The sequence below is a fragment of the Cebus imitator genome, unplaced genomic scaffold (assembly GCF_001604975.1).
Source record: "Cebus imitator isolate Cc_AM_T3 unplaced genomic scaffold, Cebus_imitator-1.0 Scaffold318, whole genome shotgun sequence".
NCBI lineage: Eukaryota > Metazoa > Chordata > Mammalia > Primates > Cebidae > Cebus > Cebus imitator.
In genome coordinates, this window is record NW_016107633.1 from 1,973,854 (window position 1) to 1,991,788 (window position 17,935).

Genomic DNA, 17,935 nt, shown 5'->3' on the forward strand with positions numbered 1-17,935 from the left:
CACTCCCTACCATGGCACCCAGAGTCCCCCTTCCCCAAAGGGACATCTAGGATGGGGGAGCAGCTCAGTCTGCCCCTCCCCCAGGCCCTCCATGCCAGTGTGAGCTTGGCCACCCAGAACTCAGAGGCTCCTGGCTGGGATTGTCTTTCCTCCTGTAAATCACAGAGTGAAGGTCAGGACTTCAGAGCCTACAGTCGCACCCTGGCTTACAGGTGGGGAAACTGAGGCCCTGAGATAGGATGGAACGAGTGTGGCCACTGCTGTTGGTGCCTCAGCCTCTCTGTCCCCAGAAAGCACAGAGTAGCATGTCCTGGGGGGCTCGAGGCCTGCAGGGGACTCCAGGGGGCTTCCTGGCACACACCCCAGCCCTGCCATAGTACCCAGGAGATTAGACCCTCAGGGAGGGCGGAGGGCACCCGCCTGGCCAGGGACATGAGGGTTCGCAGGAGCCGCCCAACTCAGCTCCTCCAGGGGCCCTGTTGGACAGGAGGAGGGTGAGGCGTGGGCAGAACAGTCACCGTGGATGAGATCCAGCGTCCCCACGGCCCGGCTCCATCCTCACGACAACTCCCAGCTCTGGGGGCGACGGGTGCCACTGCAGGGCGGATGAAGCAAAAAGGCTCTGGCCCCCTGCTTCTCTGGAAATGGGTTCCCAGAATGGAGTGGGGGGAGAGAAGTGAGACCCCAGGGTCCTGTGTACACTAGGACCTTGCAGACTGAACTCAGTGGCTCACCAGTCTACGCTTCCCCATGTTCAGTCCCAGAGCTCCCGCCCACCATGCCCACCACTACAGCCAGCCAGCTGAGGGCCCAGCCCCTCCGCTGGGGGCCCCTGAGGGCCTCTCCGTAAGAAAGGACGCAGAGGCAGGGTAGAAATGACTGTGTATTCCCTGGTTACAAAGCGGGGCTGTGGCGGTCACCAGCGTGCCCAGCGGTCAGCAGACCAGCAGGGCCTCGTCGTCGCTGGCCTCCAGCATTGGGGAGCAGGGGGGCGGGGGGCTCCTGCAGACCCCCAGTGGCTCTGGCAAGTGGGGGCTCAGGGTGCTGCTGGCAGTGGAGGCCTGGGGGTGCGGGTCCTGGGCTGAGCAGGGCTCCCGAGGTGCATCCGCAGGAGCTGGGCCGTCTGCCAGAGGCTCCCTACAGGCCTTTCTGTCCTTGTCCGTGGGCCTACACTCTGGGTCTCGAAGGCCTGAGGACAGGGGTGGCCCTGAAGGTCCCACCTCCAGTGCATGGCCGGGGGCACTGGGGGGTCCATCTCTGGCCGCCCTGGGGCTGCCTGTGTCCATGAGGGGTGCTGGGGGGTTGGGGGCAGCCTCTGGTGCAGGCTGGAGAAGCCCGTCACCCAGCACGGTCTGTGAGGGGCGTGCCGCCGTCAGCAGCGGGATCTGGCCTCGGGGCGCCCGTGGCCGGTGAAAGAGCCGGTTCCAGAGGCGGCCAAGACGGCGGCGAGAGGGCCCCCGGCGGGAGGCATGCCTACGCATCTGTCTCCGCATGGCCGTGCGAAGATTCTGCAGCACGGAGGCCTGCGGAGTGGGCGGGGGTGGGGGGGGCGGGGAGGGGTGGCTGAGGGGGCAGGGGTCAGCACACCCCCCCAAGGGACGTGAGACCCAAAAAACCACCTTGTCCACCCCTCAATTGGCTGTGGGCCCCCAGGTCACCCTGCCCAGACCTTGCCTCCTGCTCCTGTGACCCCTGGACCAGCCTCCTCTGCACACTGTCCCACCCAGCCCCCCTATCTTGGGCCCTCTCTGAGGTCCAGCTTGAGGCCTGGCCCGGGAGGGGTCTCATGCCCTCTGGGGCTCACCTGGGATGCACTGTAGACAGGAAAGTCCTCCACAGGTGGAATGAGGCCCTGGGCAATGAGCTGACCATAGGACGGGGGTGCCTCCCGCCGCACAAACTCAGCCTCCAGGCGTGTCATCTGGGTCTCAAAGGCCCTGGAAGCGGTGGGCGGAGGGAGACATGGCGGGGCTGCCGTGTGCCTGCAGCGGCAACAGGACTCTGGAACAGCCCTCCACCCAGACATCCCAAGATGTAGGGACCCCAGTGTGCACTGACGCAGCCTCCACGTGGCTGGCCCGTGCCTCCGTCTGCAAACCCACAGCTGCAGGGACAGCAAGCCTGGGCAATGGAGAAGCCCGGTCCCCTGGCTGCGAGCACAGCACCCACCTGTACTCCTGCGTGCGAAGTGAGTAGAGCTTGAAGGCACAGCCCAGCGCGATGACCAGCAGCAGGCCACACACCAAGCTGCCGATGAGCGCCGCCGTTATGACCTTTCGGGGCACGGCGGCCAGGCACCCATGCTCGTCGCTGCCATCCTGGCAGTCCTCCTGGCCGTCACAGCGCCACGTCTCAAAGATGCACAGGTTGGTGCCGCAGTGGAAGGTGCCAGGCTGGCAGGAGAAGCAGTTCTTCTCATCGGCGCCATCAGGGCAGCTTTTCTGGTTGTTGCAGCGGTCGGCAGGCGCGTAGCACAGACCACTGCCACCCTCACAGGGGTACTGGTCAGGTGGGCAGGCGGGGCAGCCCTGCTCGTCACGGCCGCTGGCGCAATGCCACCAGCCGTCGCAGCGCTGTGGCTCTGAGAAGCAGCCCTGGTCACCTGCGCTGCCCGCGTCACCATCACTGCTGCTCCCGCACGGCTGTTCCCAGGGGAGGCAGTAGCCCTTCACCTGGTAGGTGGCATTGAAGCCGTGGCCAGCGCTGCGGGCGCGTGCGTGGTAGGCCACGGTGAGCCGGCCCTGGGCGGCCTCCAGGCTCACAGGCCGGTGGTTGCTGCGGTAGGACAGTGTCTGCAGCAGGCGGTCCCCGCGCTCACCCAGGCCCTCGTATACCTGCACGTAGTCATCGTAGCCCAGCCGCAGTTCCAGCTGCAGCAGCACCCGCCGCGACTCCTGCGTGTCCACCAGCCACGTGCAGTGAAGGTCCGAGGGCCCGCGGGCCGCGCCAAACAGGTCCGGGGAGGCAAAGGAGCCGTAGAAGCTGCCCAGCCGCCGGCCACACGCCAGGTCAGGGCAGCCCGCCTCGTCGGAGCCGTCGCCACAGTCCTGCAAGCCGTCGCAGCGCCGCTCCACCGGCAGGCAGCGCGTGGAGCGTGCCCCGCTGCACGGGAAGGTCCCCCCAGGACACAGGCTGCCCGGAGGCTCAGAGGCGGGTGCTGAGCAGTTGCCCTCGTCAGAGCCGTCCCCACACTCATCCACAGTGTTGCACTGCCACGGGCCGGGCAGGCACTTGCCATTGTCACAGCGGAACTCATCTGCCTGGCAGGACTCCTGGCCCAGCTTCCCTGTGGAGTGGAGAGGTAGCAGGGGAAAGTCAGGGGACAGAAAAGCCTCCCTCCAGCCTGGGGGCCTGGGGCCAGAAGCGGGCAGGTGGTGGAGGCAGAGACTCCCCAATACCAGGGCGGGCTCAGTCCCTGACCTGAGCCTAGGGTTAGGGGTGAGTTCCCACAACTAGCAAAGACTGGGAAGTGGGGCCAGTGATCTTGAGAATCCAAGGCATCCGGCATGCCCAGTCCTGCCACTGTCCTGAGATTGACAGGACAGTCGGGGGACACCCCGTGGGAGCCGGGGCCCTGTGAAGGGTGCTGCCCATGTGGGCGGGAGCCTGTGGGCATGCACCGTGTGCTCCTTGGTGTCCTGCCCATCCTGTGGCCGCCATCACCTCGGATGTAAGACAGACGGAAGCCCTGGGCCTGGCCGGAGCTGGAGGCGTCTGAGTGGAAGAAAATCCAGACGTGGTCACGGGCGGAGATGAAGGCAGGTGGGATGGCAGAACCACAGAGGCGGAAGGCCTCCTGGCGGGGCGGGGCTGCTGGACCCAGCAGAAGCCAGTCCAGGGAGCACTGGTGGGACTCCTCCACGTCAAAGTTGCGGAAGCTGTGGGTGGGGGCGGGGCATGGAGAGGACCCAGACATGAGACAGCAGGAGGGACCTCTGTGGCCGAGGACCAGCCGGGAGGGGTCAGGCTGGAGCCACAGCAAGGACAGCCAGCCCTGTCCCAGCTAGCCTCCCCCGCTCCTCGTGTCCCAGACTGCCTGGTTCCTCCATTCTCTGACACTCCGTCCCCACGCTGTCCCCATCCAGGTGTGCACAGGCAGCTCCATGAAGAATCACAACGTCCACGCAGGTCATTTCCAGCTCTGCCATGGCTTCCCTTCCCTTCATCAGTGCACATGGCACCCCCAGCCCAAAGCCAAAGGGGAGCAGAAGGTCAAGAGCCCCCAGCCCTGACATTCTCCCCAAAAGGGCAGAGGCCCAAGGGCCCAGACGCCTCCAGCCCGGGTTCACTGGGACAGGCCCAGCACAAAGTCCCAGGCATGGGCGCTGAGGGTGAGACTCTGCCCACGGGGCTGGCCAAGGCTGCAACAGGTTGACAGCTTGTCACCTCAGGAGATACACTGGCCCTGAACCAGCTGGCCCTTGGGGAAACTGAGGCACAGAGACTAAGACAGACTCTGCCCATGCTCATCACATCCTCATGCTTTGAAGCTATGGAGTAAGAGGGGGGTTGTGCCTTTAGGGCTTTGGCATTTAGGAAAACTATGGCAGATGGAACCCATAGTGACATCCCAGCCAAATGTCACCATGACCACCCCTGGCCAGGGGTTCCAGCCCCTCAGGACCACTGCCCGCTGCCTGGCCCTCTTTCCCTCTGCATGTCCCTGAGGCTCCAGCACCCAGACTTTGCCTGCTTCATTCGCCTCCCAAAGGCCCCCTCCAGAAACCATGCTGTGGGCTCAGTGCTATCCTGGCCCCCAGCCACCCCTGCAGGACAGAGAGGACACCCCTGCCACCCCAGAGACATCAGACCATACCCACCAGTCCCAGGCTGTGTTCCCAGTGGCGTGTGTGCTGGCCCTGCCTTCCTGGCAAGGCTGAGTGACTGAGACCCCATACACCCCATGAACGATGCTCAAAGCAGGAAGATGCCAGCTTGGGCACCTTGCCACAGAGGCCCACGGAGACCCAGGGCACTGGACACACTCACGTGTGTGTGTTCACATGTGCACATGCATGCTTACAGCACACATATGGTTACACCTGTTCTCTTACACACATGCTCACATGCATGCTCTCTGCACCTGTGCAGGCATGGCTGTGCACACACCTGTGCTCACACGTGCACTCGCTCACACGTGTCCTTTATGTCTCCTCCAACATGGGCTTGGCCACGTACACAGGCACATGTGTGTTCATATACATACACACATGTGCACTCATATGCACACACACCTACTTACATGTGCTCACACACATGCACATACTACACACCTGCTCAAATACCTACACACACCTGCCTCACACATGCGTACACCTGCACTTGCACACACCTGCTCACATGCTGACACACACGCACACACCCACACACCTGTTCTCACTTGCTCACACACAAGCACTCACACACACCTCACACGTGCTTACGCACATGCACGTGATCCCACACCTGTGTACAAACACGTACACCCTCGGGCATGCGCCCTCCACACCTCACACACTCAAGACACATGCTCACCCACCCCACGCACATAGGCCCACTATGATTCCCTCCAACACCCACCGGCACCCCTACCTGATGGTGATCATGTCCCCACGGTCGCCTTGGATGTACCAGCTGCAGTTTGTCCCCGGCGGGTAGTTGAGGGGCCAGGCCGGGCTGTAGATGACCCCGCGCCGCTCTGTGTGTTGCTCCAGCTTCCCGCTGCAGGCCGCTGTTGGAAAGGCCGGCCCATCTTTGGTTGGGAAGCGGGTTGTGGTCAGGGGCAGACGGGGCTTCAGCACAGGCCTCCCACATAATGGGATCGAGTCCAGCCAAAGAATGGCCATGCCAAGGGCAAGGCCACAACTCGGGACTTCATGAAGGTGGTGCATAGGGAGGCCAAGGAGGGCCCCCTATACTCTGGGCACCTGCAGCCCCCAACCCTACGCAGTAGGCTAGAGCCTAGGTCCTATCCTCTGCATCTCTATCTGGGCTGGGAGTGAACACACCAACAACCCCTCCTGGCAGCCAGAACCTCCAAGGTGTAGCCTCGTGGCCTCGGCTCAGTGGAGAAGTCCACACCCCTAGGCCTGCCCGGCTGCCGTAGCCCATCCTGTGACAGTCCCCTGCCTGCTCTCCCAGGGCTTTCTCACTCAACATGTATTTACTGAGCACTTACTATGTGCCAAGCACGCTGAGTAAGGCTGGAATAAGGCCTGCTCTATGGAACTCACAGGCTGGGGGTGGGAGCAGATGGACTTTATGCAGAACCCCTGGGAGGAGTGAAGAAGATCCTACGACAGGCCTGCAGGGAGGTGGCAAAGTCCAGCTGTGGCTGGAAATGCAACCTGGGTCTGATCACACCTGCGCAGAATTCGGGTTTTATCCTGAGTACAAGTGGGAAGCCACCAAAGGTAGATCTCAGAACCAGGTGAGGAAACAGGCTCAGAGAGGGTCAGTGACTTGCCTGGGGTCACACAGCTAGGGAGGGGCAGAGTCAGGAGTCACCATAATCCTCTGGTAGCCTCAGCTTCTCACCGCAGCACTGAGCCAACATGCATTCATGGAGTGCCAACTGTATACCACTCAGGTTGAACAAAGGGCATCTCGCCCGCCAGCTTGAGGGAGGAGCCCTCTGTGCCCAGCCCCACTGGCCTCGATTTAACCCATGCATTCTCCATGCTGTCTGCTTCTAAACCAGCCAGGGCAGCATGGTGAGCCTGCCCTGCCCTGCTGTGCCCTGGCCCTCCTAAGACCGGGTGGCTGGCCCCTGCACTTGGCCACCTCCCCTACCCTTCACCCCCCCAGACCTTTCTCCACACTGGTCCATCTGATTCTCACAACAGCCTGAGATAAAGGCAGGGCCCATTTTGCAGATGGAGAGACTGAGGCTCAGAGAGGTGAGGGACAACCCTTTTCCCGAGCCCAGTGACACTCCCTCCTTGCCCTCCCAATGCCAGCCCTGGCAGAATGATCCTGCAGAGTTCTCTATGGTTCTCAGCAGGACTCTCTGGGACCCAGCTGCAGAAAAGAGAGGAGAGCCCTCTGGCTGCCTCCCATGCTCTCAGGACAAAACCACAATTCACTACAGTGGCCCCAGCCCCCTCCCTGAGCCATGCTCAGCCTTGTCCCCCCCATAACCCCTATCAGCCCCCCAAGACCTCTCCGATCCCTCACAGTGGAAGGGGACTTTGCTCTGGAGGCCCTGGTGGTCCACAGTGGGCGCTCTCCCCACCCTCTTATCCCGTTCATGGACTCCTACTCAGCTTCCACTCCCAGCTCTGTGGTCTGTTCCCAGAGAAGCCCTCCAGGCTGCCCCCTGCAGAGCTCCCACCCTCCGCCCCTCCCCCCAGCCTGGGCCACACCGAATTTCCCTTTTGTTGTTAAGACTGACGAGTGAACGTCACACAGGAAGGCAGGGCCGGCCGGCTGTGTCCGGGACCCTGCACGGTGCCTGAAGGATGCCAGGTGCTCCATAAATGTGGGTCCCTGAGTGGACGGGTCCGTCTGAGGACCTGCTGGGCAGCTGGAGGCAGGAGCTGGGAGCTGAAGCCCCTTCCCTTGGGGGCCTACTGGGACAATGAAGGTCCAGGTGACCCAGGACTGTGACTAATAGGGAGCTGGCAACCCTATGGAAAGCTCGTGAGAACATCAAGGATAAGAACAGAACTCTTGGCCCTGGAGCAAGGCTGGCCACCACCGAGTCACCATCAGACCCTTGACAGTCCTGGGACAATGAGGTGCAAGCCAGAGCCTCTGCACCTGGGACTTACACAAGGCTCTGGGAGGCAGCCCCCACAATGAGCCTCCGATCCTGCCCCTGAAATAGAGCACTGTACTGTATATCCCGCTCCCAGCCCGGGGTAGGGGGGAGGAGATAAACTATTGGCGAGGGATCTCAGGGTGCAGTCATCCAAACATTCAAAGTCACCCCAGCCCCAGCCCCAGCCTAGTTCCCTCTACCGGCTGAGGCTACCGGCCATGAGGACCCCACAGAGTCCTGAGGTGCTGAACTGGGATTCCTTGGGTGGTGCAGGGTTAAGAAACCCAAAAGGGGCCAGGTGCAGTGGCTCACACCTGTAGTCCCAGCACTTTGGGAAGCCAAGGCGTGCGGATCATTTGAGGTCAGGAGTTTGACATCAGCCTGATCAACATGGCAAAACCCCATCTCTACTAAAAGTACAAAAATTAGCTGGGTATGGTAGCGGACATCTGTAATCCCAGCTACTCGGGAGGCTAAGGAAGGAGAATTGCTTGAACCCAGAGGCAGAGGTTGCGGTGAACCAAAATCACACCACTGCACTCCAGCCCAGGTGACAGAGCAAGACTGTGAAGGGAAGAAAGGGACAGAGAAAGAGAAAGAGAGAGGGAGGGAAGGAGGGAGGGAAAGAAGGAGGGAGGGAAAGAGGGAGGGAGGGAGGGAAAGTGGGAGGGAGGCAGGGTTCCCAGCGAATTTTTAGATTTTTTTGTAGAGATAGGGGTTTCATTATGTTGCCCAGGCTGGTCTCAAACTCCTGAGCTCAAGCATCCTCTTGCCTCAGCCTCTCAAAGTGCTGGGATGACAGGCACGAACCAATGCACCCAGCCAGACTTAACATGTTTATAGAAATCCTTGTTGGAAATGGCAGTATATAGGTGGAATTAGCAAGAGCTGTGGAGGTCTGTGGGGGCTTATCAATGACAGAACTGGCTCCCTGAGGCCCCTCTCAGACTCTCCAGGCAGCACGAGCGCCCCAGGGGGCCTGGGCTTATCCACTGCCAACCCCAGCAGCCCCTTCCCTCCAGCAATGGAGGATGGATGGGCTCGGCCACCCCTCCAGCTCTTGATGGTCTTTGCAGTGCTCGGGACGAGGTAGGAGCTTAAAGACAGCCAGCGGCTGGACAGACTCACGCCAACAGGCAGAGGCGGGGGCAGCGTTCTCACTGTGTCCTCTCTGATTCTGTATGTAGTTTTGGCCAAAATATTTACCTCCCTCTTGCAAGTCAGCTGCCTGCAACTCACCTTTCACGTGCAGCTGATGCAAGGCCACGCCCTCCACCCATCTTCTTATCTAACCTCCCACACCAAGCCAATGCCTTCCCTGCCCTGAAGCACCTCCAGACCAGCTACTGGGCAACCAGTGGGCACCGCCATAGCCCAAGTCCAGCAGAATGACTCAATCCAGCCAATCCTAAGCTGTTTACTCTGCCCTGCCTCAACTTTCTTTGTTTTTTATTTTTTTTGAGACAGAGTCTTGCTCTGTTACCCAGGCTGGAGTGCAGTCGTGTGATCTCAGCTCACTGTAACCTCTGCCACTCGTGTTCAAGCGATTCTCCTGCCTCAGCCTCCCAAGTAGCTGGGATTGCAAGCATGCGCCACCACGCCCGGCTAATTTTTTGTATTATTAGTAGAGACGGGATTTCGCCATGTTGGCCAGGCTGGTCTCAAACTCCCATGCTCACGCAATCCGCCCACCTCCACCTCCCAAAATGCTGGGATTACAGGCATGAGCCACCGTGCCCAGCTGCCTCGAATTTCCTATGGAAGCGCTAATGCCGGCTCTAATGTATCCCTTTCTCCCACTCCTGCTTCTGCTTGTCCAAACTTAGTAATTCCCAGGTGGCCCTGCATGGCGTGGCATGCCCCTCCTCTCCAGAAAATTAATAAAGTCTTCTCTCCATGGCATGGGCCACTCTGTGTCATCCCACCATCATACCCCTATAAATTAAAACCTAGGAATTATTTTAAAATAGGACGGCATCGGCTGAGCACGGTGGCTCATGCCTATAATCCCAGCACTTTGGGAGGCCGAGGTGGGAGGATCAGGAGGTCAGGAGTTCAAGACCAGCCTGGCCAACATAGTAAAACCCTGTCTCTGTTTAAAAAAAAAAAAAAAAAAAAAAAGGCAGGCATCTCACAGTGCCTCACAGACCTCAGGGAAGCCCACGGCCCAAGTGAGAGCACAAGATGTCAATTCCATGGGACCCTCAGCAGCTTGCCAGTGGTATAAAGCCATAATGTGCCAGGCACCACATGGAGAGGTTGCCTCACTGGCTCACGGAACCCTAAGAGCCAGGTTTTGAGTAGACCTTGTTATTTCACCCACTTTACAGATGAGGAAACTGAGGCTCAGAGAAGTTGAAGCCTGTCCAAAGCCAAACAGCTCCTTTGTGATGTAGAAAAGATGCTGGCGGGAACTCAGGGTGGAGACAGGACCCTGAAGGACTGTCCTCAGGGGCCACAAACCCAGAAGGGCCCGGAGGGAGGGAGGAAGGAGAGAAAGTGCTTACTTACCTAAGGCAGGAACCGCACTGCTGAGCCTCCCGGTGAGAAAGATGTTCACTGAGGGAGACACAAAGAGGGGATCAAGGGTCCCAGGTACCTGCTGGAGACCAGCAGCAGCCCACGCGGGACACCACAGCTAAACCCAAGGCTGGCCCACTGGTCCCCTTCCTCCTACCGGGCAAGGCCCAGAGCACAGCCCAAGCCTGCCCATCAAGAGAGCCCACCCTCACCCCACCTCCCTGCCTCCTTGCTCTGTTATCCAGGCTGGAGTGCATAGCTCACTGCAGCTTCAAACTCCTGGGCTCAAGCAATCCTCCCACCTGAGCCTCCCAAGTAGCTGGGACTACAGGTGTGGACCACTATGCCTGGTTATTTATTTTTTATTTTTGTAGAGATGGGGTCTCATTGTGTTGCTCAGGCTGGTCTCAAACTCCCGGCCTCAAGCAATCCTCCTGCCTTGGCCTCCCAAAGTGCTGAGATTACAGGCACCAGCCACCATACCTGGCCTGCTCCTGCTACTTTGAAAGCTTCCCCCTCCAAGGGGCTTTGCTTGCCCAGCAGCAGCAGAGGCGGGAGGGGAGGCAGTTCTGATCATCCCCATTTACAGGGCCCACATCTAGTGACGGAACCATGCTCTTCCCCCATGCCACGCCGACCTGGAGAAGGGAGGCAAATCTCCCCAGTCAGCCCTCATGTGCCCAACTCCGTGGGGTTTGGCCCTTACTTTCACCTTCTGCTCTGCCCCAGGGGTTAAGCACCCAGAGAGAAGATATGGGCAGAGTTGGGGATCAAGTCCAACGTCCAGGGGTTTAGGATGTGGGTCAGACACTGCCTGGCCAGGAAGCAGAAGCCGCTGCCCGACTCAGGACACCGAGACCCCCTGGACGAGCCAGGCCAAACTCCTGAGCACAGAGGGCCTGTCCCCCTGCCCTGCCCACCAAGGATGCCAGCATCCAGCAGCTCAGAGCCCAGCACACATGGCCCCCCACCCAGGTTGGGGTGGGTGTGCTGGGTTTACACTCTCCATTCTCTCCAGTGTATGTACATCCCATTGAGCCAGGCTCACACAGCTGGGGCAAGGGACTGCCGGAGCCTGGGAGCTCCCTGACTCCTGGGGGTGATTACTTTGTCATTTCAGTGGCTTCAACAAACCTGTCAGGTTACAGAGCCCTCACTGGTGACATCACAGGGTGTCCCCTAATGACCCCCAGTTCTTATAATGGCTTCCCTCCTTCATCACAGTAAATAAAGGAGACATGTGGGTTGGGGATTTAACTCTCGCCCACACAGAGCCCTGGAAAGCTGGACAGAAAAACTCCCAGGCAAGGTAGGAGCCCCTCCCACCCCATGCCTGAGCTGGACGGGTTCCTGGCCCAACCCAAGGACCCCCCTAGATTGAACAGGCCTGCTCCGGGGCTGAGAGACACAAACGGAAAACAGGAGTCCCCTGGAAGCTGCCTCCGCTCTGGCACCCTCCTCCAGCCCTGCCCCGCACCCGCCCCCATCCCCAACTCCGGGCCGGAAACAGTTTCTTCAGGGGACAGCCGGCTTGGCCTTTGTCCCCAGCACCCGGGACCCCCTGGCCTCCAGGCTCAGCGCGGGCGGGCCCGGTGAAGGCTGCCGCCTGCGCGAAGGGCCGCCTGCCAGCGCTCAGCCCCGGGTTCCGGGCGCTACTCTGAGCGGGGTGGGATCCGGGACTGCGCCACCAGAGTCGCCCTCCCAGGCCCGGAGCCCGGCGGGCGGACAGGCGGTACTGGGAGCTTTCTGGGCCTCCGCGCGGGAGACAGCGAGGTGCGGTGCCCCGGGAAGCCAAGGTCGGAGAGGGGATCGGTCCCGGCGCCGCGCGGAGCTGCCATACGGGACCCGGACCCGCCCGGCCCGCGCGGCCCACTCACCGAGACACACGACGGCCAGCTGCGCCGGGGCGCCCAGCGCGCCCTCCAGCCCCGCGGCCGCGCGCTTATCCATGCCTGGCCCGGCCGCCCGCAGGCGCCGCCTCCTGCTGCCTGGCTCCGGCTGTGGCTCCGGCTGCAGCCGGGGTTCGGGCTCGGGCTCCGGCTGGCGCGGCGGCTGCGGCCCAGGTGCAGACGGCGGCTCCCGAGGCGTCTTTGTGCTGTGGCGGTGCAGGCCCGTAGCGCACGCGGGGCCACATCGGCCGCGGCGTCACGGGCCCCGCGGGGGCTCAGCGGCGGCCGCCAGGGAGGACCCCCGCCCGCCGCTGCCCCCGCGCCCCGGGAGCCCCGCCGCGGCCGGCCTGGGCCCGGGGACCCCCAGCGCGCCCATGCCCCGCGACGCGCAGCCCGCCCGGCCCCGGCGTCCCCAGGCCGCCCCGCGCTGCGCCCAGCCTGCCCGGCCGGGTGCCGCCAGTGAAGCGTCAATGGGTCTGTCGGCCGTCCCGCCCGGCCCCTCACCCGCGCCCGGAGCCCGGAGGCCTAGCTGCGCCAGCCACGTGACGCGCCCGCCGAGCCGCAGTGGCGCTGGCAGGGCGGGCGGAGGCGGCTGGGGCGGGCCGGGGGGCGCACGCCCCGCCTTGGGGTGCTGGACAGCTCCGCGCACAGGCCCCGCCCCGTCCGCGCCCCCAGCCCTCCAGCCCAGCGCTCCAGGCTGGCGGTGCGCCCTGTGTCCCGGCCGCTGCTCGCCTGGCCTCCTCCAGGGCCCATGAATTGGTCCCTACTGGACTGGGAGAAGGTGGGAGAGAGAGGGCTGCTTAGGTGACCTCACAGGGCTGGTGCACGGCTAAGGCCTGTCTTCCTCGCAAGGTGTCCCTGTTTCTGCCCCTCCAATTCTTTCACTTGCCACAGTCCAAGTGCCCTGTCACGTCTCTAAGAGAAACCTCCTGTGCCGAGCAAGACCTCTGAAGGGACATTGGTGAACATGAGGCCAGAGGCCTCTAGACATCTCCCAGGGCCCCCTGAGGCTACCCTGTTACCCGTTATCCTCGCGAGGCTGGGGACTGGGGAGGAGGCCTGCTTCTTAGGCTGGGGCTGCCATCTGGAGAGCTGTCCATCAAGAGGTTGAATCAACGAGGCAAAACCAGGAGAGACAGGGGGAAGGTTTGGGAAGGCCATTTAGGGTCAAAACGGATGAAATCAGGGCTCCCCAAAGGCTCCATAGCACAGAAGGCCCACCAACCTGAGCTGAGGCTCCCAACCCTTTTCTAACACCCCCAGCACCTCATTTGATATTCTCCGTATATGGAGAGGTTGAAACTGATGGTCTGTTCGTGAAAGCCTAGACAGTCACTCACTCAGACTGCACAGGTTGATTGGATTTTAATAAAAATTGAGGGGAAGAAAAATCCTCTTAGTTTTTCTGGGTTTTCTTGTTCTCTGTCTTCTAACTCCTCTGGTGATTCTTCCAAAGCAGACTTCTTTGGAAATGTATTCAAGAATGTAAAAATCAAAGAGCAAGGTACGTTACGGATTGACCGCATAGAGCCCTAGCCTGTGTGTAATTTGGTTTCAGAATTCCCTCAGACTGCTGACTTCGGAAGAGCAGGCATTTATTGACACATGGCAAAAGCGCTCCACAGAGGCAGGGGCAGTGGTAGGGTGGATCTGCAGTTTGTTTGTTGTTGTTGTTGCTGCTGCTGCTGCTGCTTCGTTTTTTTTAGAGACAGAGTCTCGATTTGTCGCCCAGGCTAGAGTGCAGTGCTGCAACCAGCTCCCTGTACCCTCAAACTCCTGCACTCAAGCAATCCTCCCACCTCAGCCTCCCAGGTAGCTGGGATGACAGGTGTGCACCACCATGCCAGGCTAATTTTCTAACTTTTTGTAGAGACAAGATCTTGCTCCGGTGCGCAGGCTGGAGTGCAGTGGTGCGATCATGGCTCACTACAACCTCAAACTCCTGGACTCAACGGATCCTTTTGCCTCAGCCTCCCAAACTGCAGGGATGACAGACATGAGCCACCACACCTGGCCAAAATACACAGCTTTGTTGCCACTTGAAGATGCTGCCTGCTTCAATGCATGTTTTGCAAGTTATGTAAGGAATCTAGTGTCCAGACTAATGACCAATAAGGGAGTCATATTGGAACCTGAAGCAAAAGAAAAGTAAGCCCCTAGATGCAGTTATCAAAATATTCTCCTATATTTTGAACCAAGTGGAAAGGCTAATAAAAGCTCTATAATCACAAAACATCACTATATCTAAATCTCCATGCTCCCAAATCAATCTGTGCACATCCCATTGTGAAACCTCCTAAACCCACACAGCAAGAAATAGCCAAGATATCCAGGAACCTTGGGCTGACTAGAAATAGCTGTCCCCATTGTACACACAAAAAAATTTGCATTAAAGCTGATCTATCAGCCGGGCGCTGTGGCTCATGCCTGTAATCCTAGCACTTTGGGAAGCCAAGGTGGGTGGATCACCTGAGATCAGGAGTTCAAGACCAGCCTGGCCATCATGGTGAAACCCCACCTTAAAAAAAAAAAAAAAAGCTGATTTATCTTGATTATTGAGTTTTTTGCCACTTCCTTCAATTCTGTGCCCAAAGTGAGTGCCCCACTCCCCTATCCTACTCCCTGCCCATATTGAGACCTTGGCTCTCTGACACCCCATTTCCAGTTTGTCTCATGATGGTCTAGTGCCCCCTAGAGGCTGCTGTGCCAGGCAGGACCCTTGCTGAGGGTCCCCAACGCAGCTCTGGCCTAATCCGCTCCCCCCGCCGCCCTCCTACCACTTCTGGAAAGGTTCCTAGTATTCCTGTCTCTGCTGAGACACTTTTCCACTCCAGCTGCAGTCTCCTGGGTCCCTCCACCTCTGACACCTTTTCATAAACATCCCCCATTGACTCAAGCTATATCCAGAATGTGTCTATTCATCACAATCTGAAAGCTTCCAACTAGTGGAGAATTCAGTACTGGGAAGGAGATGATGGGTGTGGACCTAGAACATGGGAACTGGCTGGGGCAGCTGAGGGAGCAGTGTGGGGGCAGAGGGGCTCAGACATGAGAGCAGGGGCTTCCTGGCAAGAAGCTTCCTGGTTAGGAGGAAGCAAAGCTGCTGTCACACTCACTGTGGGCCAGTGATGCCTTCAGGAATCTGCTCTAGGAGTGAGGAGTCAGAGGACAGGCAGAGAGGAAACGGAAGATGCACAGAGGCATCCCACATAAGTCCCCACCCCATCCCAAACAAGAGGGCCACCATCATTGCCCACTGACCAGTCACACAGCCCAAGCCCACATGTGACACAGAAGAAAACAATGACACAGGAGAGTCCCACATTCTCTGCCATCATTCACCCACAGGCAGATGTTCAAACTCAAGTCCTCTCTTATCCAGCTGCTTACCAGACACCAATGAAGAGAATTCTGCATTGAATGGTGTCTTCCCTGATTTCAGATAACTAGAATCAGCCAGGGGCAGTGGCTCACACTTGTAATCCCAGCACTTTGGGAAGCCAAGGTGGGAAGATCACTTGAGGCCAGGAATTCAAGACCAGCCTGGGCAACATAGCAAGACCTTGGATCTACAAAAATTTTTTTAAATGTGTTGGGTCTGATTGTATGCATCTGCAGTCTCAGATACTCAGAAAGCTGAGGTGAGAGCATTGCTTGGACCCAGGAGTCTGAGGCTTCAGTGAGCCGTGATTACACACTGTACTCCAGCCTGGGCAACAGAGTGAGACCCTGTCTCAAAAAAAACACAAAACAAACAACATCAAAATCCTAGAATTTATTCAAAGGTCAAAATTTATTCAAAGTGGCTTTGGCAAATAAAACTGAAAAAACTGTTTTCTGATCACCTGTCCAGGTTTATCACAGGTGACTTCCAGGAGGGCAAACCCCACATTATCCTAACTGAGACATAGACCAGACACCCCTCACCCCCACATCTGCTCCTTCTCTGCTGTGCCCTACTCAGTTCATTGCCACATTCATTACTGAGTCAATAATTTTTACTCCAATCTCCCTACATTCAAACCATCACTACAACCTGCTAGCCCCTCCAATGTATCTCAAACCTACACACCTCTCTCCATCACCATGACCACCTCCCTGGTCCCCAGCCACCATTTCCTCTCTCCTGGACCTCCACAGAAGCCCCCCATGTGGTCCCTTGCCTCTCAATTCATCACTCACGTTCTTAACATGCAAATTGGTTCATCCCCGCTGCTGAAAATGCCGGATCACTTTAGACCAGGAGTTCGAGACCAGCCTGGCCATCATGGCAAAACCCCATCTCTATAAAAATACAAAAATTAGCCAGGCCCCGAGGCGAGCACCTGTAATCCCAGCTACTGGGGAGGCTGAGGCAGGAGAATCTCTTGAACCCGGGAGGCGGAGGTTGCAGTGAGACTAGATCTCGCCACTGCATTCCAGCCTGGGTGACAAAGTGAGACTCTCCCTCAAAACTAAATAAATAAAAATAAATTTAAAATACTACAAATAAACTGGCAACATATATAGTTGCAATAACAGCATTTCGTCCTGAGCTCCATGGGATGGGGCAGCCGGCCGGGGGTTGGATTGACTTCAGTGCAGCTTCCTAGCATTTCTGCAATCCTGGCGCGGGGGCGGTGGGGGGGCAGATTTTGGTCAGTCCAGGTGGGAACAGCAAAGCTCAGAGCTGAGTGCCTGCTCGCCTTTGGAAGTGCTTGCGGAACACCCAGCCACAGTGCACCCATGCAGCCTGGGCGTCTGCAGGAACGTCTGTCCAGGGCAGTGGGCGTGGTTTACCCAAGTGCATCTAGCCAGAGACAGTCTCCAGGCTGCAGCCAGTTCCTAGAACCTTAATAGACCAGCAGCAGTAAAATCATTTCTCCTTCAATATTGAGCAGCAATTTTAAAATTACAGGCCTGGAACGGTGATAGTAAGTATGTCATAAAAGTACCATTCCAAAAAAAAAGGCTTTTATTGCAATGAAAATGTTAGCAGCAGGTTGCCCCTTGGTTTACATAACCCTCTCTGCAGGAACTTCCAGTGCTGAGTGCAATTCCCATTTTCAACCAAAAAGCTCCCTCGGCCTTGCTGAAGCACTCGGAAGTGCCCTAAGCAATAATCATTTGTGTATCGATTTGGGGGAGAATCAATCCAATCCCGTCCACCTCACTAAATTATGAATGGGGCCGAGCTCATCAGAAATCCCAAGGTGGTTAACAGGTAAGATTTGTTCTTTAACGCTGTTGGCTCCTGATATGGTTTGGATATTTGTCCCTTCCAAACCTCATGTTGAAATGTGACCCCTCCCCCCAGTGTTGGAGGTGGGGCCTGGTGGGAGGTATTTGGGTCTTGGGAGTGCTCTTCACACCCTAATGAATGAGTGAGAGCTGACTGCTTAAAAGATCCTGGTGGGCTGGGCACGGTGGCTCATGCCTGTAATCCCAGCACTTTGGGAGGCCGAGGCGGGTGGATCACGATGCCAGGAGTTTGAGAACAGCCTGGCCAACACGGTGAAACCCCATCTCTACTAAAAATACAAAAATTAGCTGAGCTTGGTGGCGCGTGCCTGTAATCCCAGCTGCTCGGGAGGCTGATGCAGGAGAATCGCTTGAACCTGGGAGACAGAGGTTGCAGTGAGCTGAGATCGCGCCACTGCACTCCCGCCTGGCGACAGAGCAGGACTCCGTCTGAAAAAAAGAGCCTGGCGCCTCCTCCTACTTACTTTCTCTGTTGCCAGGTGGCACTGGCTCCCCCTTTGCCTTCAGCCTTGATTGGAATTGTTTTTTCGTTTTTTTTTTTTTT

General features: G+C 58.5%; 1 protein-coding gene across 2 annotated transcripts; it reads right to left on the reverse strand.

Moving 5' to 3' along the window:
• Nucleotides 1-518: 518 nt before the first annotated feature.
• Nucleotides 519-12,372, reverse strand: LRP3 (LDL receptor related protein 3). 2 transcript variants are annotated; one of them, XM_037729795.1, is made up of 8 exons: nucleotides 12,139-12,372; nucleotides 10,253-10,300; nucleotides 5,572-5,710; nucleotides 3,664-3,878; nucleotides 2,170-3,286; nucleotides 1,805-1,937; nucleotides 929-1,523; nucleotides 519-595 (listed from the first exon to the last, which is right to left on the reverse strand). In XM_037729795.1, the coding sequence occupies exons 1-7, from the start codon at nucleotides 12,209-12,211 to the stop codon at nucleotides 936-938; spliced, it is 2,313 nt and encodes a 770-aa protein (XP_037585723.1). In that variant the 5' UTR covers nucleotides 12,212-12,372; the 3' UTR covers nucleotides 519-595; nucleotides 929-935. The 2 variants fall into 2 exon arrangements, with proteins under 2 accessions (XP_037585723.1, XP_017359730.1); XM_017504241.2 differs by lacking the exon at nucleotides 519-595 and having other exon boundaries at nucleotides 866-1,523.
• Nucleotides 12,373-17,935: the final 5,563 nt, after the last annotated feature.